The sequence below is a fragment of the Brachypodium distachyon genome, chromosome 3 (genome assembly GCF_000005505.3).
Source record: "Brachypodium distachyon strain Bd21 chromosome 3, Brachypodium_distachyon_v3.0, whole genome shotgun sequence".
Lineage (NCBI taxonomy): Eukaryota > Viridiplantae > Streptophyta > Magnoliopsida > Poales > Poaceae > Brachypodium > Brachypodium distachyon.
The window spans coordinates 4,329,528-4,350,985 of NC_016133.3; the positions used below are offsets into that span (position 1 = coordinate 4,329,528).

General features: G+C 42.4%; 3 protein-coding genes, 1 long non-coding RNA gene and 1 other non-coding gene across 10 annotated transcripts; 1 reads left to right on the forward strand and 4 right to left on the reverse strand.

Annotated features, from left to right (window-relative positions):
• Window positions 1–8: 8 nt before the first annotated feature.
• Window positions 9–3,834, reverse strand: LOC100834619. 4 transcript variants are annotated; one of them, XM_024462164.1, is made up of 3 exons: window positions 3,679–3,834; window positions 601–1,753; window positions 9–516 (listed from the first exon to the last, which is right to left on the reverse strand). In XM_024462164.1, exon 2 carries the CDS (start codon window positions 1,736–1,738, stop codon window positions 617–619), a length of 1,122 nt encoding a protein of 373 aa, XP_024317932.1. In that variant the 5' UTR covers window positions 1,739–1,753; window positions 3,679–3,834; the 3' UTR covers window positions 9–516; window positions 601–616. The 4 variants fall into 4 exon arrangements, with proteins under 4 accessions (XP_024317932.1, XP_024317931.1, XP_010233913.1 ...); XM_024462163.1 differs by having other exon boundaries at window positions 9–1,748; XM_010235611.3 differs by having other exon boundaries at window positions 9–1,753.
• A 1,276-nt stretch (window positions 3,835–5,110) lies between these two features.
• LOC100832337 (chorismate mutase 2) lies at window positions 5,111–7,457 on the reverse strand. Its single transcript, XM_003570681.4, has 5 exons — window positions 7,203–7,457; window positions 6,325–6,411; window positions 6,091–6,234; window positions 5,833–5,925; window positions 5,111–5,552 (listed from the first exon to the last, which is right to left on the reverse strand). The coding sequence occupies exons 1-5, from the start codon at window positions 7,398–7,400 to the stop codon at window positions 5,316–5,318; spliced, it is 759 nt and encodes a 252-aa protein (XP_003570729.1). The 5' UTR covers window positions 7,401–7,457; the 3' UTR covers window positions 5,111–5,315.
• Window positions 7,458–8,780: 1,323 nt separating this feature from the next.
• Window positions 8,781–11,457, forward strand: LOC100831132 (cinnamoyl-CoA reductase 1). 2 transcript variants are annotated; one of them, XM_024462423.1, is made up of 7 exons: window positions 8,781–8,911; window positions 9,170–9,403; window positions 9,478–9,632; window positions 9,733–9,918; window positions 10,004–10,359; window positions 10,770–10,929; window positions 11,097–11,457. In XM_024462423.1, exons 2-7 carry the CDS (start codon window positions 9,292–9,294, stop codon window positions 11,160–11,162), a joined length of 1,035 nt encoding a protein of 344 aa, XP_024318191.1. In that variant the 5' UTR covers window positions 8,781–8,911; window positions 9,170–9,291; the 3' UTR covers window positions 11,163–11,457. The 2 variants fall into 2 exon arrangements, with proteins under 2 accessions (XP_024318191.1, XP_024318190.1); XM_024462422.1 differs by having other exon boundaries at window positions 8,909–9,017.
• LOC100833894 lies at window positions 10,969–21,189 on the reverse strand. 2 transcript variants are annotated; one of them, XR_002965630.1, is made up of 7 exons: window positions 19,453–21,183; window positions 18,613–18,675; window positions 17,974–18,079; window positions 17,448–17,522; window positions 16,745–16,969; window positions 16,019–16,643; window positions 10,969–11,474 (listed from the first exon to the last, which is right to left on the reverse strand). It is a non-coding gene; the product is annotated as an uncharacterized LOC100833894 (long non-coding RNA). The 2 variants fall into 2 exon arrangements; XR_002965631.1 differs by lacking the exon at window positions 16,745–16,969 and having other exon boundaries at window positions 19,453–21,189.
• On the reverse strand, window positions 17,041–17,186 carry MIR156C (microRNA MIR156c). Its single transcript, NR_126884.1, has one exon. It is a non-coding gene; the product is annotated as a microRNA MIR156c (primary transcript).
• Window positions 21,190–21,458: the final 269 nt, after the last annotated feature.

Below are 21,458 nucleotides of genomic sequence, written 5' to 3' on the forward strand. Positions count from 1 at the left end.
CATGGCAGTTTGCAACCGAATAATCAGAGATCAATTAGTCGACAACTCCTTACCAAGGAGGCAAGGATAGTAACACGAACAACAGTATATGGTAATTTCTTACAGAGTACACACAATCATCTGGGTAGATGTGACCGTTACATGCTTCAATTGAACAAAGAAACCAAGTGCAACAACAGTACATGAATGAACTCGTAAAATGTAGCTTCCAATAGTCTATATACAAAAAATTGCAGGGTTGCAGGTAACCTGCGCTGAGCAAACAACACAAGGTGCATCATGAGAAGCTCTGGTTATGACAGCGAGCTGCGTCGCAACATGTCCTGAGAATGCTAATTTATGTACATCTCCACATCACGATAGGAGGACTTGCAAATACAGTGGAGTCGAACACGGTTCAACCATCCAGACTTGAATCTTGCAACACTGTTGGCTTGAATCTTCCGTCCCAGGGATCCATGCGACACTTCAACCAAGTCGAAGTAGCACATCTCCCGCCATCCCACGTTGACTCAACTGGCAGGGCAAAGATCACAAGGAGTCATCGCTAATCCATGGGTAAAGAACTTCACAACAGGTGAAGAGCAATTAGCCAATTACCATGGTTGCTTATGCATCAGCGCCGCTCCTCTGACCTTGATCTTACGAACCTCCGGCGACTTCTTGGCCTCTGAATCTCTTCAGCTAGGTTATCATCCCCCTCCTCGTCATCGTCGTCGTCATACTGGAGACCTAATAAGTTCTCTCCCCACAGATAACGACGCCTCTGCCTTCTTAAGCCCCTTGATGAGCCTCTTGGCTCATCTCCTGATCTCATTGGACTAGTGCTCATCATATGGAATAGAAAGAATGTTGTCAACAAAGACCCACTTGGTTGACTTGGTCCACTGCCTTCACGGTTGTGGGAAGACATATCACCACCTTCAATAACATAATCTCCAAGCACAACTGCCCCGGGCATAGCAGACCTGATTGCACTCAGTATGTCACCATACTCCCGCTGGTGCTCCAGGCGGTGCCACGCACGGCGTCTTGATGGGTCTACATCGGCAGGCCTTGTTGTGGGGTGGACCCTCCTGGCATGTCTACGGAGCGCACTGTAGTTACCAGAAAATGTGCATGCTTCCCGCGAGCAAGCTCTTGCCTTCTCATCCAAATACTGCCTGGCATCTTTGATGATCTGCCAGCCCTCCACAGTACCCCTACACAGCGGGCACATCAATTGGTTCAAGTTGGCCGCCTCACCTGACTCCACAAGCCCACTTCCTTCTCCCTCGTGAGCTTCCAATGTTAAATCTGTGTCTTGATTAAAATTGATTTCTTCTTGTTGCCCAGCTACAGCTGCAGAGCTATGAATGACATGCTGATGACCGAGATCTTCGTGGTCAGGTATATCTATTAATAGGCTGGGACTCTCTCTACTGAGACCAATATGAGATATCTGTGCAACATTTTGGTTACTCGGATCTCTAGGAAAGGAAGAGCTCGGCTGTGATGAACTGTCCATGTGGTCCAGTTTCATTTTCTTAAACCTATCTAGGCAATTTGAGTGTCTATAGCTCGTATCACATATGTAGGACCTGCATCCTTTGTCATGGGAGCTGCACAGCAAAAGAACAGCATTGTGGGGGTGGTCCATGCAAATTGGGCATCGAGCATCATCCCATTCCTTGTGCAGCGCAGAAATTTCTCCATCTGCATTTGGCATCTTAAACAACTTGTTCTCTCCATTTGGCATATTGGACAAGCTGTCCTGGGACCAATTACAAGTGCATAGCCAGTTAATTTAATATTGAAGTATATATAACAATGGTCTAGACTATCGAGATATTAAAGGCAGACAAATCAAAAAATGTGTATATGTTAACATGCTTCAAGCCTTCAACAGTTTCAAGTTTCCAAATTAATTCTTTTTTTAATAGAACTCCAAATTAATTCATAGTATTCATCATGTCATCCATATATGCACATAAACAAGTAACTTTCAGTTTCAATCAAGAAAGTTAAGAACAAAATTTATGAATAGTTGGGATTTCAATTAAGATAAACAGTTTGCATATATCGAGTCAATATCTATTCAACTGATTTCATATGTTTGATACAGGGATCATATTACTCCAATCGGAGTGGTGAAATCAACTAGAACCAGAATTGATGAGTTCAGTATAAGAGACTAAATGATTTGATATCTCCTAAACCCCTATTAGAGCCAAGAACAGTACTGCAATTAGTTGCTTCTGTCAAATATCTGTCCTCGTCTCATCAAATGGTAACACAAACTACAAATCTAAAAGTATTGAAAAAGCTCGTAACTCCAATGTGTTATTTCTTATTCGCGTTTATTTATCCTCTATTTAGTAACCCATCATATGTCCATACCAGAATAAAAAACCAAGATGATATTAACTATATAACCTTTTTCCTTGACTGGAGTAACATAATGATAATGATAACAATGCTTTATTTTACTTAGCAACAGTGACTGGAACAACATTACATCTTCCACACAGCGGTGTAAAACTGATACGAACGATAATGGCTAACACCCACACTACAATTCACAATTAAAAATCCATTGCTATAACAATTCTAATGGGTCATCAATAAACTCCATTATCAACAAACATGTCTCCATCACTATGATCTAGATCATCCACCAACCAATACTAGCTTTCTCCACATCCTTATATCATCATATGACAACTTTCTCCTCCTGTTCAAATTAACCACAGCCTATATGCACCACCAGCTACTTAAGTAGATTTGTCACCACCGATAAATATCAAGAGACTGACATGTTAATAACAACATACAACATGATCTAAGCCACAAGTATGTTGCATTATTGCAAGCCATTAACGTAAAAAAATTCTATTTATGCAGCAGAATGTGATTTTCACATCCATCAGAACAAGCTAGTAGAGACCTATGTCCTTAAAAGAAGGCAAGAAGCTAGCTGAGACCTATGATGTATTCAGAGGCAATGACCATACAGCCAAGGACAGGCAGCTGCATAAGCAAACTATGGCACTACACTTATTATCTCATGATTTTTCATACCATGATTCTGTAATCAGACCAAGATTTCCTTGTAAAGTGTGGAATTGGATCACCTTTGTACACAGATTACAGATAATGATTCCATTTAGCTGAGTACACCTATTAGTGCATGCACTAATTTCTTTTTCCATTATACTCTTTGGTTCATACTACCTGCGACACCAAAATTTCCGTACGTCCTCCGCCGCTTGAACTATTATCACATGAATATGGCACTAATCAGGATCAAGCTGTGTTCACTGACATTACAACCTTCTGAATGCACCCAAGCAATCAGAAGCACGCTATTGTATTTGCCACTCAGACCCAGGTAAAGCTAATAGATAGCAAAAACTAATGATCAAATTACTAGGGCTAGTGAAATATTTTAGTCAAAATATATCTATCTCTATCTCAGTCAGGTCATTGTGAGCACTATAGTTTGCAAAATTGCTCAGACAAGCACGGGCGGAGGACCCAGTATGGCAAGGTAGGGCGGCCGCGCTACCTTGATTTTAGCCCTGGTTACGAATCGGGGAAGATTAAGGAGATGAAACGAGGAGCTAAAGGGCGGAATCCGTTCGTGGGGTGATGGGAGGACAAACGGTCGGGAGCGAGACAATCGAAGGGGAGATCAACCTGCGGTGGCGGCGCTCGCGCGAGGAGGAAGACGGGCGACGGAGCGAGGGGGTGTGGGGGTGTGAGGCCTCGGCGGTGGGCGGTGGCGCAGCGGTCGGATTGGAGCGTGGGTAGGTCAGGACTCAGGAGAGGAATGAAGAGGAAGAGGAAACAAAGGAACTGTATTTCCTTTTATATTTTCAGACTAATCCGATTTTGTTTAGAATTTGTAATTTGTATGTTTAATTGCAAAGCAATAAAGTCAGCCACGATCACATTCCTTAAAAAAGAGTTAATTTGATATATGCCGCTGCAATTCTTGTGTATTTGCGTATCTTGAAAGATGAAATATTGGACGCTGCTGAGGAGACCGAAATACCCAGACGGTGGACGGCCACTCCGCCGAGATGGCCCAGTCCGGCGGGAGCCCGGCGACCACCAACCTCTGTACGGTATGTAAAATTCTAACCTCGCAGTGTCGAATATTTCGTGGAGAGAACAGAGAGCGGAGAGAGGGAATGGGCATAGGTAGGAAAGGGGGAGGAAGTCAGGGCTTTTTTCAAAGAATTTCGTCAAATGGTTATACGACAGGTGTGCCTAGTCCACGTGGTTGCCACGTTGGCCTCACACGCGTGCAAACAACATTAGGACCTGAAATGAATCATTTATGAAATTATTATGACCAAAACGTGCATTTCAAAAGTTTTAAGACTAACTTGGCACCTTTACAAAAGAATTAGAACCTACAGTGTATTTTTCCTCTTTAGGGAATCATCTCCGGCCAAGTACGTTCAACGCACATGACTTTCCATCTTTTTGGATGGACAACTCAAGGGTTGTTTGAAACCAGTGAAGTTAGTCAATTTCGTGCAGGGGTACGAGTGGCATGTTGCCGCTCAAGTTTAATTGCAATCTTTTTACTGAATCATCGACAGTATTTCGTGTTGCAAAGATTGATATCATGGAGAAAATGTCTTCAAGAGATTTCGTTGTAATTCTTAGTTATAGGAGTTGCTTTATAAAAAAAATTGTTCTATGATCCAAATCATTGTACCTGTAACGTTCTAGAGTTTGAATAAAGTTACGTATTATTTTCAAAAAAAGAGATGCAGCCATTGTGCTGTCAAAAAAAAAATGCCGAGTGATCAGTTTGATGAAAGAGATATTTGGGTTGTGTGATACATCTTGCCCGCAAACTGTGGTTATGTGATAAGAATTCCAAAAAATGGAGGTTTGTGTGACCGCTGCCTCAAAGTTCTAATTCAAACGCCAATGTGTGTTTGTCACTTTTCAACCAAGAAATCTACTCCCTCCGATTCATATTAATTGTCTCAAATTTTTCCAAATATGGATGTATCTATGCCTAAAAAGTGTCTAGATACATTTAATATTTCGACAATTAATATGGACCGGAGAGAGTATTTTTATTACAGAGCGTCACTTCTCATAGTCGTTTGTGGCTTTTTCAATTCCACATTAAATAAACCCTCTAATTTGTTCCATATATATGTTATAAAGCTCAAAACCGTACATCACTTGTTTTTTAATTTAAATTATAAGAGATGTGTGATAATATAGATACATGTATTCATGGCTGACCACTCGAGCTGAGCTCAGTTCTCTGTACATCACATTTGCAGCTGAAACTATTTGGTCCATCAATCGAGACGGTGGAGAAGATACTCAACTTCGACATCTTTTGTTAAAGGCATTACCCAGAGATCATATAGCTTAGAAAGAACGTTCGGATCAACTTTGAATTCGACATCTTGATTGTCAACACTGTCCTCCAAAATGACATTCTGTCCGAATATCCTGGCCTTCTTCTCAACTCTCCTCTTAACCTTTTCTTCAACTGCCTTGAATGTTAGCAAGTTCATCAGAGCATTGCTGTCCTACATTGAGCAGCAAGACAAAGCAAATTAAAGGCTGATTCGGACTGGCAGTACCTAATTACCTATTAAATAATTGTCAGTATTCAATTATTTCTCAGAATTGGAGACAATAAAGGCTTGAGTATACAATGATGTATCATTGTTCAAACTTGAAATGCCACAGACAGAATAAACCTCGGAAAACCAAATATTATTCAAAAACTATGACTAACTTCAGTAAATCAAACAGATCGTGTAAGATACTTTTAAAAAAAGATACTCAGCAAATCAAGTAATCAACCTTAGCATGTATCGGTGGGCTGTAATCTTGAGGAGCGTCTTTGAACTTCACCTCAGCAACATATTTACCACAATGGATTCTTCTCGAGAGAGCCTACAAGCAAATGATCACAATAATTCACTGAAAACAATTGCTTTAATTATCCAGTAATTTAAAGCCACTTTTGCAAATATGTATTAACTAATCCAAAATAAAATATCTAGAAGTAGCAATTAGATGGAACAACATCTAAAAGAAATGTTTATGTGCAGCACATACCTGCAGACATGCAAAATCTAATGCAACTGTTTCTGAATAGTTGCCATCGTCACCATCTGCAGTGAATAACGGGAGCAATTCATCGAAGTACATCTTCCATATTGCATCATTCACACAGACGGATGAAGCAGAAGGGTGCAAAACCTAAGAACAAAACAATGAATTGGAATCTCAGCAGTGTTGGTAATCATTCGTCAGTTCCTGATAATATAATATCAAAGCCCAGTGGTTCACCTTTGGTAAGTCTTTGGTAGGAAAGAGAGGTGGCAGAAGATCTTGAGGGAAGAATGGCACATCTTCTGGCTTTTGGTAGTGTCCAGCCTATGAAATTTTACAGATATAACTAGATCATGTATCGTGCAATAAGCATGCCATTATGTTTGATTCAAATTTGAATGTCACATAGGATGTGCTGGCAAGGATACCAACTGAAAACATCCAGTCCTAAAATATTCTCCCAATACCAGAAAAAATTTATCAATCAAATTGGCTATCTGTAAATATGAATTGGTCGGATTCCAGGTTCTTTGATTGTCCTTTCCAGATAGTAAAGATAAATTCGCCATGCCTAACAGAATGCACATCTTACCATTACCCTCTGAATATGACACAAGGGGATGAGACCGAGAGCCACGAACAACATATGTGTACACACCAAAAGAACCAAGGGGACCCAAGTCTTGCCTATAAGATCTGTGCAACTGCATCACAGGGGATTCTGCCATCACACTTACAATGCATAAGACGACTGACAAACCAGGAGGCAGCTAATTACATGCGTACTCAAATGCATGCTAGTGTGCTACCTGGCATCTAACCGGAGCCCGTGAGTAACATTTCACAAAACAAAATTACGAAGACTGCCCCCAAGAAATGTCACCACACCCCTACCATGATCTCCAACATTCGGATATTCCTACGCAAGTTCGCCATGGATGCACTCCAATATACTACTATGGTCAGACCAGATGGAACAGTAAAATCAAAATCTGATTCAGAAAGCCCAACCTAAACCAAAATTCGTGCGACTTCCCTGCCATCGTAGTCGCTAGAGTGAGATTTCTGAACGATGAGGAAGAAGAAATCAAGAAGTTAACGAGGGGGGGGCTTGCCTTGGCGTACAGGGCCTCGGCTTCCCGGACGAAGAACTCGGCGAGGGATTGGCCGCGGCCGCCGGAGGCCGACGAGTAGGCCGGCGCGTTGCGCGGGCGCTTGGCGCGCTCGATGAGCGCGAAGACGATGGAGTCCTCCTCCCGGATCAGTTGGTCGCGGACCGCGGCCAGGCTCAGCTGCTCGCCCCCGGCTTCCATTGCTCAGTGCTCTGGTCGGGTCGGGTCGGCTACTCGGCTCGTGGAGCGGGGGGACGAGGTTTGGAAAGGTAAAGGTGTGCGCACGCGAGGACGGGACGCGTCGTTGACTCGAGGTCAACCGGGGCTTCTCGTTTACTCGCTCCGACCCATATTAAATTACTCCGTACTTCTTACACGTAGATACATCAATATTTAAATAAATTTGAGTCACTTAATATGGAACGGAGGGAGTACAAGATAATCTCAGTAACACGTGCGCTTGTGCTTAGCGACAATAAAATTATGATAAAAATCACACTCATATTATTAAATATTAGTAGGTAACTTAAATTTGTCTAAATGTGGTCGTATCTATATACTCCTTCCGTTCCAAAACACAACTCATATAGATTTCGTTAAAATTATAAACAATATGCCACTGCCCGTTATTTTTTCTTCCTCCCGTCTTATTCATGATTTCTTCTCATCCGCCTTACAACCGAAGCCACCACATCCGTGTGTCGACCTCGACGGCGCCATGAGCTGCCTACACAGAAAAATAAAATAAAATAATTTGTGGTTTTGTTGATCCGTAACAACGCCTTGTCACACCTGCTAGTGTACCATAGCGATCCACCTCGATAAATGGAGTAATCACGAGTAATCACGATCCTGAATTAAGTTTAGAACCTAAACCGATTCTAATTATATAGAAGAAGAAAACATAGAAACAAAGTCAAATCCCATCTCGATAGTAACATGAACCCTAACTCTAGCCACTCCGTCATCGTCGGAGGAGAAGATGTCGTCCTCGCGGTACGACCACGACACCATAGGAGCGCCCTTCCACCTTAGGATGACCTTGACACTCGGACTACTATCAACATGCGTTCAGATGAAACATAGTGATTACCACGTGTAACGTACTGTACATGAATCGGTTCTTTTTTTTAGTAATAATCCCCTAAAAATAATGGTTATGTGTCACCGTCTCCTGGTGGTGTGGTGGTTTAATTTCGCCGACCTGACCGACGTACACCGGTACACGCAGGAAGGCAATCGTTCGCAGTAGTACCTCCGATCTGTCAAAGTTCCCGAGCGCCTCCGGAGTCCGGACAAGTCCTGGCTTCAAGCAATCAAGCTACACGCCCAAGTTGCCCAACTCCCACAGTAGTTACTCCAACTTTCAGGCAAGTTCACAACATTCAGCATCATCGCCCAGCGGTGCTCCGGAAAAAGGCACTGCAAGGCCACGGCCCGAAAGGAAGCACGCACCCCAAAATCCAAAGATGCCTTTGCGCTAACCAACAATGGAAACGCCACGAGAGACGCGGGATTAAACGCGGGATTAAACGGACCAAAAGGGGATCCGGACGCACGTTTCTCCTTGCCGACCGGCGACCGCGGTCTCTCTTTCTTCTTCTTCTTCATTCTTTCCTTCCGCTGCATCTTGGGTCTGCGCCGCGCAAAGGGCAAGATTTCAGTATTTCACACGGCGGTCCGTCAGTCTTGGTCAAGGTCTTGGTCACTCCGTGAGTTTTCACATGACCCACACGGCCACTGGTGTTAGTAAATTGAGGGCAGTAGTTACCGCTCGTTTTCCCCGCCTCTTCAGAGTGTCTGCCGAGAAAGAGACCAGTGAGCCATCGGCGTTAGATATATACTTATATAGTACTCCCCTCGTGCTGCTGGATCCCCTGCGCCGAGCTTTTAATCGCAGATTTTACGCCTTTTGTTCGTCCTTGGCGATTTCTTATAAAGAATAAGTGGGTTGGTTCGCCGTTCTGCAGTGGATTCGCTGGATCAGGCTCAAGGGGACGGACTCCGGTCGGTCGCCCCACACACAGAGCTGTCACTGCCGCCGCCGGTCCCACGAATTCTCTCCAAGAAGAATCCTTTTTTAGCGGTGGCCATGGCCGGCGGCGTGGTCTGCGTGACCGGTGCCGGCGGCTTCATCGGGTCGTGGATCGTCAAGCTTCTCCTCGCCCGCGGGTACTCCGTCCGCGGCACCTCCCGCCGCGCCGGTACGTTTCTTTCCCCCACCCCCCTCTAAATTCTTCTCCAGTAATGGGGTTGATCTGAGGAGCTCTTGGCGCAGATGACCCCAAGAACGCGCACCTGTGGGCGCTGGAAGGCGCGTCGGAGCGGCTGGCCATGGTGCAGGCGGACCTGCTTGACCGGGAAAGTCTCCGGGCCGCCTTCGCCGGCTGCCTCGGCGTCATCCACACCGCCTCCCCGATGCACGACACCCCCGTAAGCACTCTGCTTAGATTCGAGGCGGCTGTTCCTCTTCCTCCTCTTCGTCTTCTTCTTCCCCGAATCGAATAAGAGCAAAGCCCACATACACATACAGGAGGAGATCATCGAGCCGGTGATCACCGGGACGCGCAACGTGGTGGAGGTGGCCGCCGACTGCGGCGTCCGCCGCGTCGTGCTGTCCTCCACCATCGGCACCATGTACATGGACCCTCGCCGCGACCCGGACAAGCCCCTCGACGACTCCTGCTGGAGCGACCTCGAATACTGCAAGCGCACCAAGGTCCGTTGCAAACCTCCAGTCAATTCCACCCGCCCCCTCAGTCTCTCTCTCGCCGGCGAATCGCCATTGACGCCGCCGATTGCAGAACTGGTACTGCTACGCGAAGACGATCGCGGAGCGGGGCGCGTGGGAGGCGGCGAGGGCGCGCGGGCTGGACTTGGCGGTGGTGATCCCCGTGGTGGTGCTGGGCGAGATGCTGCAGCCAGGGATGAACACCAGCACCTTGCACATCCTCAAGTACCTCACCGGCGAGGCCAAGGCGTACGTCAACGAGTCGCACGCCTACGTGCACGTCAGGGACGCCGCCGAGGCGCACGTCAGGGTGCTCCTGGCCCCGGGCGCCGGGGGCCGCCGCTACGTCTGCGCCGAGAGGACGCTGCACCGCGGCGAGCTCTGCCGGATCCTCGCCGACCTCTTCCCGGAGTACCCCATCCCCACAAGGTACGATACTAGTAATAGTACTCGTATAATTCCTTGATTAAGATAGTACCAGGGCGCAATTTTGCTTCAATATTACTCAAATTTCTTAACCTATGGACACAAAATTCTTAAATTATGGGCATTTCTTCCATGATTGCAATTGGCCCGCTGATAAAAGGATTGATGGTTTGTGGTTGTCTGAAATTTCAATGATAAGGAAAGCTGTAGCTTTGCTTGGAATTGAAGGCAAAGCAAGTTGTTCCCACCCGCAAAAAAAAAAAAGTTGTTCCCAAATTCCATCGACAGCCAGCCGTGACCATTAATTGCTTTCAAGACACGAACAAATGGTTTCCCAACTGAAAATTTCCCAGCAGATATCAATAATTGATAGTGACCAATCTAATCCTTCGCCATAACTTGCAATTACACAGATGCAAGGATGAGGTAAATCCACCAAAGAAGGGTTACAAGTTCACGAACCAGCCTCTCAAGGACCTGGGCATCAACTTCACCCCTGTGCATGAATACTTATACGAAGCAGTGAAATCCCTGCAAGAAAAGGGGTTCATCCAGAAGGCTTCTGGCATCAAGGTACAAATCACAATGTCATATCGTCAGCAGAATGTAAAGGACATCAACAGAAAAATCCATATAACCTGCTAATAATTTGAACTGCCTTTCTCTCTTTCTGATGTACAATTGTAATGAGATTTCATACATATAATGGTCCTCATTGTATCACTAATTTGATGTTTCAGGAGCTTGGCAAACGGGGTTCACCGCCTCAAAAATCATCAGTGCCTCTATTAGTTTCAAAACTTTGATAGGTTTCTGCACAAACCCTGTGATTTCGCCTCATCAGAGTTTCAATTTTTTGTGTTCTGGAGTATTTGCTAGCCGGTTCTTGTATGTGGCAAACTGCCAATTTTGTCTAGCAGCACCCTGTTGACGCCTGGAGGCTGGAGCAGTACATTCTGCATTTCTACGGAACGATTTCAGTCTTGATGCCAATATTTTCCTTGATCCCCAAACATCTCTTGGGCCGTCCATCTTGTCTGACACACTGGTAGATGAAATCAATCGCTCAGCAGGAATCCATGGAAGTCTGCTTACCCGTCATGATATTGTGTCTTTACCTGTGTGAATTCATTCAGTTTCACAGATTAATCATTCCATGGATGTAACGCATCCGATTGGACGAAGAAATAAGTCGCTAGCATTGTGTAATAGTTAAGATGTACAAAATATTGTTGCAAAACATACTACAGCATCTTGGAATATGATATGCATGCCCGCAAGACATAGAAGTCATAAGTGAAGCATTTTTCCTATATATACGCACAAAATCAAGCCTCGTGCTTTTAAACAATAATTCATGATTTTGGCATGTAGTTCAACTCTACTTTTCCTTGTCCCCTCAGGTCCCTCTCATGATTTGCATGATTTCTAAAATACAGGAAGCAGAGAAAACGTAGAATTAAAATGTCACACTCTTGAATCCTACTTCCTCGACCCATATTAAGTGGTTGTACTAAATAATAACACTTATTATGAATAAGAGAGAGCGCTATATCGGAAACCTATCTAGCGAAATTTACCATCGATGATATGATACACAACGTGAAAGACAAAGGAACTATATTACTGTAACAAAAGGGTTGAGTGGATGAAATATTTTCTAAAAAACAAAGTACAAAAGAATTTTTAGCAAAAAAATCCTAACAATTCCAATTGTACGAATCAAACAATCTACCGACGAAAAGAATAATTTTCTCTAAAGATCCTACAAAATTCCTTTGAATCGAATGAGCCATAAATCGATCAATGTGCAGTATTTGTTCCTAAATCGATCAATTTGCAGTATGTATTCTCTTTCCGTACCAACTGTATTTCCACTCGGCAAGTACATCGCAAACGCTAGGAGTCTCCATCATAAACACATACGGCGTGCATACATGCAGACATGGTACAATTCATGCATGGTAGGATCGACAGCGCATGCCTAGATGCAGGACAATCTGCAGGGGCTAGGACACTAGGCATGATGCCTGATATGAAGCCAGGATGCTGTCACGTCGCATTCTTTCCACCGATATGGGAACATGATAAGCCGATGTACTAACAAAAACCAACCATGTCTTGACACTAGCTAGCTACGTTTCCCTCCCAAAAAGGCTATGTGTCGAAACAATCAAAGCAAAAAGGCTATGGTTTTGACAAAATATTGAAAAGGCCCATAGCATAGCGTGTGCTACTGTAATTTGGTGCGCTGATATATGCTCCCGACCACACAAAAAATGGTGAAATTGATGCAAAATGTGATTTTAGCAAAATTTCAGCCTTTGTGTCCGTGCGCATACAACAGGAGATGCTCTTTTTTTTTTCTAGAATACAACAGAAGATACTCTTGTTGGTTGGTTAATGCAGTAAAATTCTTCCAAAAGGTCAAATCTTAATTAGTCTTTATTCGAACACTAGAAATTAATAGTCGTGTGGAACAAGATCAAAGATGAAATAACCATCGTTATGTTTTGGTTACTCTCAAACTTGTGAAGGATCTTTGGAATCCTTATGTAAACTTGTGTAGGACGCTAGAATGTTTAATACTCTCTCTCAAACTAAAAGTATATCTTTGGAAATCTTCATGTTCATGTGCAGCACTTCCCAACGTTGGGAGCAACGCATAAATGACTAAATGAGTGGTACCTAAAATCCCATACGGCTAAACTAATGGTAACTTGAGTCTTGACCCAGTTTTTGGAGAAAAATTAATAACAAACCCCTAACTACACACAACCTTTTAGAGTGGTTTGCTACTCATATTTTTTTTACTCTAAATCTCCTGTCTTCCCAGATCATCATAATAAACCACATACTCGCTAGTTGTACAACCAGCTGTTTTGCACACAGCATTTTTAACTACATGCTACTAGCTACCTCAACTATTTCTTTAATATTCGACCTTGATCATATAATTCTGAAAGCATGCATGTTCAGGGAATACTTGAATAGAATTGCTCGAAGTGATTAAATTAGTTTTTTAAAAGAAATCAGGTATTTGTTGGAAATGTACATACTTAATAAAACTCACCTGCGTGTATGTGCCACAATGCAATTTAAATTACATTGTTAGGGAAGACAGTGCATTGACATAATATAATTTGCGCTTGGACTTCCCCAAGAGCTTAGAGCAATTGCACTTTTCCAGGTTCAGTTTGAAATTTGATACTCCCTCCCGCCGGAGGGAGGGGGTACAAATCTTCCCTGGCCGGTTGCATGCCTTGTTTGCTTTCCCCCAGATTTGTTTCCATTTAATCGCATTACGTATGTCCCATTTTTCTTAATTAGGGTCCGCTTAATATCCTGGTACAAATGAAATGAATTCTATCCACATATCGTTGTCGACTTCCCATGGCTAAATTTCAACTGGAAATGATCAGAGACGAGGATAGGCACAGTGATTGCAGCATGACCACATGCTAGACTAGACCAGCCACTGTAGGACTTACATATAGTCTAGTGATAGAAATTGAGATTGTGGTTCCATGTCTTCCATAACACAAAATTTATTTATTTCTCGTGCCTATATATTATATTAATTCTATCTTTTCTACTTACTAAACCATTTGAATATTCCTCAAATTAAACACAAGAAAAAATGAGTAGTCCTCAGGCTTACAGATCACGGGTCCATTGATTGTATACTGCTAGTCGACATCACAATCCCATGCTTTATAGAGAAAGAATTGATCGAACAAACAAACGGATAAGGACATGCATGCAGCATGCATTTCCCATGTAGGATGGCTTATCTAAGGTTAGTTACGATAGTGGAACATGCATGTTTTCCCGTTCCATGTGTACAAAAGTTGGCCATTTTAGAGACGTCTCTACATTTTGACTAGTTCTCAGTTTGAAACTCTTGAAAATTTCAGTTGGCTAAAAACGCACTCTTTGAAGATGTGCAACTTAGTGAAATGTTAGAAAAAAATTAGTTTGTAGGTTAAATATGGAGTGAATTAGGGATGAGGATGATCAAATATTGATCCAAACCCTTATTAGAAAATGTGAATGACAAGATTTAGAAAAATTCAAGCAATTGATGAATAGACAACTGCTTATAAAATACTCCCTCCGTCCCATAAAGATTGGCACGGTTTTGAACTAGACCCTTTATGGGACAGAGGGAGTATAAATCATGCATATGAGCATATGTCTACATGCTAAGTTATCAGCATGATGAAAGACCACAGGATGAGTAATTCTTATTTCTACATGTGCGAGACATATTCCTCCAAGAAGGCTAGAACAGTCAGAAATGATAAGGCCATAAAAGGAATAAGTCAAATACCAAATTACAATATGTTGTGGAGAATAGTAAGGTGAAAGCTAGGATAAATTCCTTCCGTTTCAATTCATAAGGCATATAAGTTTTGTTGACTGTCAAACTTTCTGAAGTTTGACCAAACTTATAGCAAAAGATATTAACATCTACTAATGCCAAATCAATACACTATGAAAATATTATTCATGATAGATCAATCTTGATTTGACACTGTAGGTATTAATATTTTTTGCAATAAGCTTGGTCAAAATTTAGAAAAGCTTGGCAGTCAACAAAAAACATACTCCTGTATCTTTATATTTTGGAATGAAGGGAGTATACTTTATACCACATAAAATTGAGTGTTATTTAAGGACGGCTATCGTAATCAAGATATTAAAATTACTAATCAGATTACTTGTATAGATCCAACCGTAGCTGCCTCTGTCACAGTTTGTGTAATTTTTAAGTTGGAACCAACATTCATATGCTTTGTTCATACGTAATGCTAGTGTGCTTTTACACATGTGGAAATCTAGAAAGAAAAATATAGATGGTGTAACAAAATAAGTTGGTCACAGATTTTTTTTAAAGGACGAGGTGCATGTGAATTAGATAGAAGTATGGAAAAGGACATCATGAACTAAACGAGATAGCTAAAAAGGTGAACAAAAAACCTCATGCCGCAAATGACAGAATGACAAACTATGGACCACATCAACACAACAGATCCACCACAAATAAAAATATTTTTTTATCGAACTAGAGAAAACTTAAATGTTCAACTAGCTGGAGAAAACAGACACCACAAACAAAATTAGCAAAAGAATGTCCACAACTCAGCAAACTAAAATAAATTCTAACTGACCTGCCGAAGGGTTCTATGGATATATGTATGCTAGCAAATTGTTTAAAGCGTCCATGTCCTTGAATCACATCAACCAGATACTTCAAGAGACTATGTTTAATATGTGTCACTCATTTATCCAAGAAAATGATCTAGCTTCACTAAGGTAGTTCACTACTCAGCGCAATTCGGATGCACTACTCTTTTCAGCCTACATCTTCAACAAAACACATAGTTTTCTGTGCTTTTTCTTGAAGAAATGTTATTTTCTGAAACTGCAGGACAGCTTCAGTTAACCTAGCACACACCACTCAACTTGAAATTGTTTCTATCAACTTGTCACTGAATATACAAAACCATGCATATTAAAGCAAAGCAAAACGAATGTTACAAATGCAACCAATAACACACATTTGAAAAACAGAAGAAAAGGTAGCAATTCACAGCTAAAAAGGAAGCCCCAGAGAGTAACTAACACAAGGGAGCTAAGAAAATCATGGGAGTGGTACCTCGTGCAAATTGGTGGTGTAGCTGGCATTAAATCATGATGCCCTTATCCTGAAAAAAAATGGCAAGGATCACCCGTGAGTAGCAGTGAAGACCACAAACAAGATGGAAACCAAATTGTAACCGAACAGCTGGCATCGCCACAATGTAAACAAAGCTGAATAAATGTAAAGTAAAACAAACAGATACGAGCAAGGAAGACACTGAAGCACCTCCTCGTCAGTAACACTGCAACAGCAGAAGTTTACAGTACATACAATGTATGTGAGAAACAGAACGAAGGAGAGAGAGAAGACACCCAAAGGCAGGAGAGAGAGAAAGACAAGGGGCCTAACCTAAGATGCAAACTAGATCTGGCAAAAGAGAAGTGTGGCCAACTTCCTTGCCAAATATGGCTCGTCTCTTAGCTTACTCCATGCTCCATTTTTACCCCAACAAGAACTTGATGAAACCCCACCGGCCACCAGCATGGCCAAAACCTGCCTCCATGAAAAGCAAGGAAACAGGAAAGAAGAAGAAGGGGGTTGTTAGGGAGAGAAAGAGAGGACGCATGCATGTTATTAAATCCCCACAGAGCTGCAGTGTACCAGCAGCATCTCCATGATTCAGCTCCCAAGGCGAGTACAACTGCAAGAGGAGAAGGAAAAACATTTTGGGGATGATAAAAACAAGTAGCAAATCCAATCATTTATTCCAGTACTACAGAGCCTACAGCTGCAACTCCTTACAATTAGCACCAGCATCCGTATCACTCTCCTCGGTACTAGTTCCCAACGACAACTTGACTGAAAAGATCAAAACAACAGAGCAAAAGAAATATGTGTGCGCACACATCTAAGAGATAAGAAGTGCCATGGTAAAGTGAAAGAAAAGCCAGAGTACTTGCCGCATGCTTGTCCTCCTGTCTTTTGTGGCTGAATTTCCCTCTACCAAGCAGGGTTTAACCTTTTTTTCTACGAGAAAAAAAAATAGAACTACTGGATTGAAATTGAATCGAATTGGCTCTAGAAACCCATATGTGGATCTGGATGCAAGATAAACTCCGGAGAGAAAGAGGCTGACAGAAAGAGGAGTGAGCACGCGGCGACGACGGCATACATATGCCGGACATCACGCCGTGTGCTCACTCTCTTCTGTCAATCTCTCGAGGCCCTCTCAACACCAGGAGCTAGCCTTCCTTCACAGATCGCACAATCGAAGAACGCAGCAAACAGGTTGCAAACCACCCAAGAAATCCGAGAAAAACCCAAATAAAACCTCAGAACAGCAAGAGGAAACGGGAGAGGTTTTTCTTCTTGGATCCGGTGAGCGACCGCCGTACTGGAATTGAAAGGAGAGGTGGTGAGAGAAAGGGCTCTCCACATCCTCTCTCTCTCCCCCTTGGTGTTCGGTTTTTGGAGCAGAGGAGATGGATGGGATGGGTAGTCGTACCTTCCTCCCAGTGCCGAGACCTCGCAAGGTTTTAAGTGCTGCTTGTAGTAGTAGTACCACCCTGCACCTGCACGGCTGCGCCAAGTAGTAGTTCCAATCAGCAACAGTTGACACTACACAGTGTGCATCTTTACTCAATTGGTTAATTATATTCTATTCTATTTATTGGTAGCAGTATACAGTACAAATATCAATGTTGCCCAAAAAAATGAGATAAGCCTACAAACTGTTCATAGTACGACAATACTGCAGCTAGTATCTCCAACGAGCCTTTATAATTTTATGGCTTTACTCTTTATTTTACATGAACAAAGAGGCCCAAAGAGTAGGTATTATTTTCCTGTGATCCAAATTGTACTCTCTTTGTTCATATCTTGGAATTAACAACCTTCTTTAATTCCGGCTAACCAATTTACGCATCCGATGGCGTCCAAATACCATGGTCATCGACAGTGGTTTGAGTTTGGCTGGCTATCATTCATACTTCATACTGGACTACTGGAGTACAGAATAAAAGGATGCTCACCTCAATTGTATTGCATCCATGCAAGCATCAATGATGGTTTCTCTGTTGTCTGTTGCACTCCATTCTTTTGTATTCTACAGAGAAGAAAATGCCAGCCTCAATCGCCCTACGTCCATACAAGTACACAATGTGTAAGAACACGTCAAGAAGACTAATCAGCTAAATATCAGTAAGATGGCAACATACATATTTATCCTGTAACAACAGGAACGAGATAATTCAGATAGAGTGGAAGACGATTAAATACGAATGCTATGTGGCTGGTGATGAAACTGTTCCGTTATGCCCCTCAAGATTAAAAAATTCGGCCATGGATTCTCTTTTCAATGTCATAATCTTCAAGGGTACAAACTAGTACAGCCTGATATTTTAGTGCTCGATCAGATATTCACTGTTTCACATATACTTGTCACATTGTTCATGGGTTGACGTTGACTTAACTAGCATATCCATGCACAATTACCTAAACTCCTAGCTAGATACGGCCGTGTGTTAAATCCTCTTCTCTATATATGATAACGAAATGCATGGTATATACTGCAAATGAAACGAACAGACCATTTGTAACGATTTAAGAACTTGAATGGAAAGAGAGAGTTATCAACTTAAATCCATCATGACAGTATATAAACTGTGTACCTCCAATAAAAAGATTTGAATACAACAAGATCAACTAATTAGCACCAGTTCTTCCACCTCTTCCTGAAAATCGACACATGCTCCCTTTGTTACGAGTCACGACAGCTAGAGACGTCAACTTCGGCAGATCATCAATAGACAGCTAAAAGTAAGAAGAAAAAACATAGCGCCCCTCCTGAGTTAACATATGCCTTTTCCTTTTGTTATAATAAGATGTTGATTTTCAGGTTTATGGATCTAAATTTAGCGTATGGCAGCAATTTCTATATAATTTCCACTCTAGTTTAACCCCTTGCAAGCCGGTTCTAGAATCAAGGCCTCCCAGCCCCTTTCCTCCCCAACCGCCATCAACTACCATCTTCCCCATGTAAACCTTGAACTAAAAATGGCATTCGTTGGACAGCGCAGGCAACCAAGCATGCAAGATCGTCGGAGATGAGCGCAGAGGCACGTTAATCTTCAAGGGCCTCCAAAGATTAGAAATTCTAATGGAACAGAAAACATCTCCCAGTCCCGGTCACTTTTCTTGTACAGCGCCTCCCAATTAATGTCAAGATCCATCACTCTGCTCCTAGCGCATCCATGTTCAGAGCTCCTAGTCACTAGCCAGTGACCAGACCAACTGATTAAGATTCGTAATATTGAATATGGATTAAACAAGACTTAGACAATCGATCTTTCAAAAAAAATGCTAGAAAGATTACCTCAGTCTTACATCTTGAGAAGGACAGAAATTCGCTTTCATCATTTATACAGAAAAATAAGAGAGAGTGAGAGAGAGAGGGAGGGGGGAGAGAGAGAGAGAGAGAGAGAGAGAGTTTTGTTATCAGATTACTGTACCTTAACGCACTGATTAGTTGCTAGCAGCAGCAGCGATGTGCTAGCAGTAATCAATATGGTACCACGGACCTGCCCCGATGTGGCCGCCGGCCCGCCGTACGCCCCCCGACGTTATCCTGTGCTGCCTTTTCCCATCATCCAATAGGAGCAGCTATTTTGACACCCCACGGCCGTGAAAGGTGCATGCGCGGCCTCGTCTTCCCCAAGTTGGGTAGCGAATCCGGCGAGGAAAAGTAAAAAAGAAAGGCGCGTGTGAGGCAGAAAAATCACCGAAAAATTATATAAAAACGAAAAGGCATCATCCCTCTTTAATCCTATTTTCTCTGCGTCTCGTTCTCGAGGTGACTTCCGGCAATGATAATCGTAAACAGCGGGCCGTGTCGGAGAGCCTAGGAACGGCGTTGTCGACCCTCGATTGGCCGTGCCCACGGTGGGCCCACATCCGTGGGTGTGACCCCAGCCCATAACGTGGCTACATGTGACTGGTCAGAGGTGGGACCCCGCTGGCCGGTGTCCCCAGGCTGAGGCTTGGTGCCCTCGTCCTGGGCAATGGCGGGTAGAGTGGGCGCAGTACAGCAATGTCTTTTGTTCATGGAACATTTACAGCCACACCCTTTATGAATGTATTATTCCCAATAACCTTCCTGACTATCTAACGATGACCTCTTTCTGAATGTCAATTGGCATCCTTGGCACACAGTTGATGTAGAAAAAACTAGGCCTTTCAGAAAACATATAAGCAGTTTCATTGTCCACGTAAAACTAGGAATTAATATTCTTTAATGAATACCACTGCAATTATTTTAATTTTACCCTTATTTGAACCATTTCACCCACTTTTGGAAAATGTATGCACTTCAAATGAGTTGCTAGAGCAAGCATATCAGTAGAAGTATCAACTACTCATACTGGACATCCTATCAGGATTGGTGCGGCTCAAGATCATGGAGCACCCATGCTAGGTATTAAGTTAGTTATCCATGAAAATCAAGAATTAAGCACCCACTATAAAAGAGTAAATTCCATTTTATACCCCCTGAATGCCCAAAATTCACACAAAATATCCCATTTTGAAAACTTTGAACACTTTGTTTCTCATCTAGTGTTGCATTTTCCAAATTGTACCATATATGTCAGTTCCAGCCGAATCTGATAGATGGGGTCCGCTTGTCAAACCTGAGCTCGAGTAATTTGAGGATTACCAAGCGTGTATAGGCGATTGTAAGATCACGCGCATCTGAACACTTGTAGTCATATGCATCGGAAAGCTAGAACATGTCGAATGCTACGTATATCAATTTACCGATGGTTTAGATTTATTTCATAGATTTGACCTGATCGATTTGACCACATGTTTTGATGCAAATGACAGCTATAAATTAATGACACTGACACATCCCAGGTACTAGGATCGTATCTTATCAATACTTAAGCAGATAGGTACTAGGATGACATCTCGCATAATTTAGCTTAGTTTACTCAGTTGAGAGATCTGAGTTGGATCTTATGTATAATCCCCATCTTGATTTCAAATTTAGCTAGCTAGTTGTACTCAATCTTGACTATTTTATGTTGTTTAATTAGTTCTTGCCAGCCATGTTGTTCTAAGTAAAAAGATAAGGACAGACAAACTTCACATTGTTGCTCAAAAGGTATTCAGCATGCCCTTGAAAAAAAAAACTATACTGAACATCCAAGTAACTCTTTCGAAAACAAATATGCTATTTTCTAGAATTAATTTCTGAGGAGATAATATGAAATTAAAGTCAACATGGTCAAAATACATACCTGAATGGAGAAATAGCCCAACAAAACAACTCCTAAAATATGGATGGTCCAAGTTGATCATTTGCATCTTTGAGTACATAATCAGAACGCCTACAGAGAAAGAATTACGTACTCAGTCAAAATATTACATTTAACTTTATCAAAAGTAGAAATAATAAGAATTAGACCAATGAAAATTTGAAGTACTGATCACTAAACAGACAGAAGATTAATAAATA

Coding starts and splice junctions, on each gene's coding strand:
- LOC100834619 (XM_024462163.1), bottom strand. CDS start 1,738: ATGCCAAATGGAGAGAACAAGTTGTTTAAGATGCCAAATGCAGATGGA.
- LOC100832337 (XM_003570681.4), bottom strand. CDS start 7,400: ATGGAAGCCGGGGGCGAGCAGCTGAGCCTGGCCGCGGTCCGCGACCAA. Junction 5,926..6,090: donor TAGATTTTGCATGTCTGCAG/GTATGTGCTGCA, acceptor ATTTGCTTGTAG/GCTCTCTCGAGAAGAATCCA. Junction 5,553..5,832: donor GCCCACCGATACATGCTAAG/GTTGATTACTTG, acceptor TGCTCAATGTAG/GACAGCAATGCTCTGATGAA.
- LOC100831132 (XM_024462422.1), top strand. CDS start 8,924: ATGACCCACACGGCCACTGGTGTTAGTAAATTGAGGGCAGTAGTTACC. Junction 9,919..10,003: donor AATACTGCAAGCGCACCAAG/GTCCGTTGCAAA, acceptor CGCCGATTGCAG/AACTGGTACTGCTACGCGAA. Junction 10,360..10,769: donor GAGTACCCCATCCCCACAAG/GTACGATACTAG, acceptor GCAATTACACAG/ATGCAAGGATGAGGTAAATC.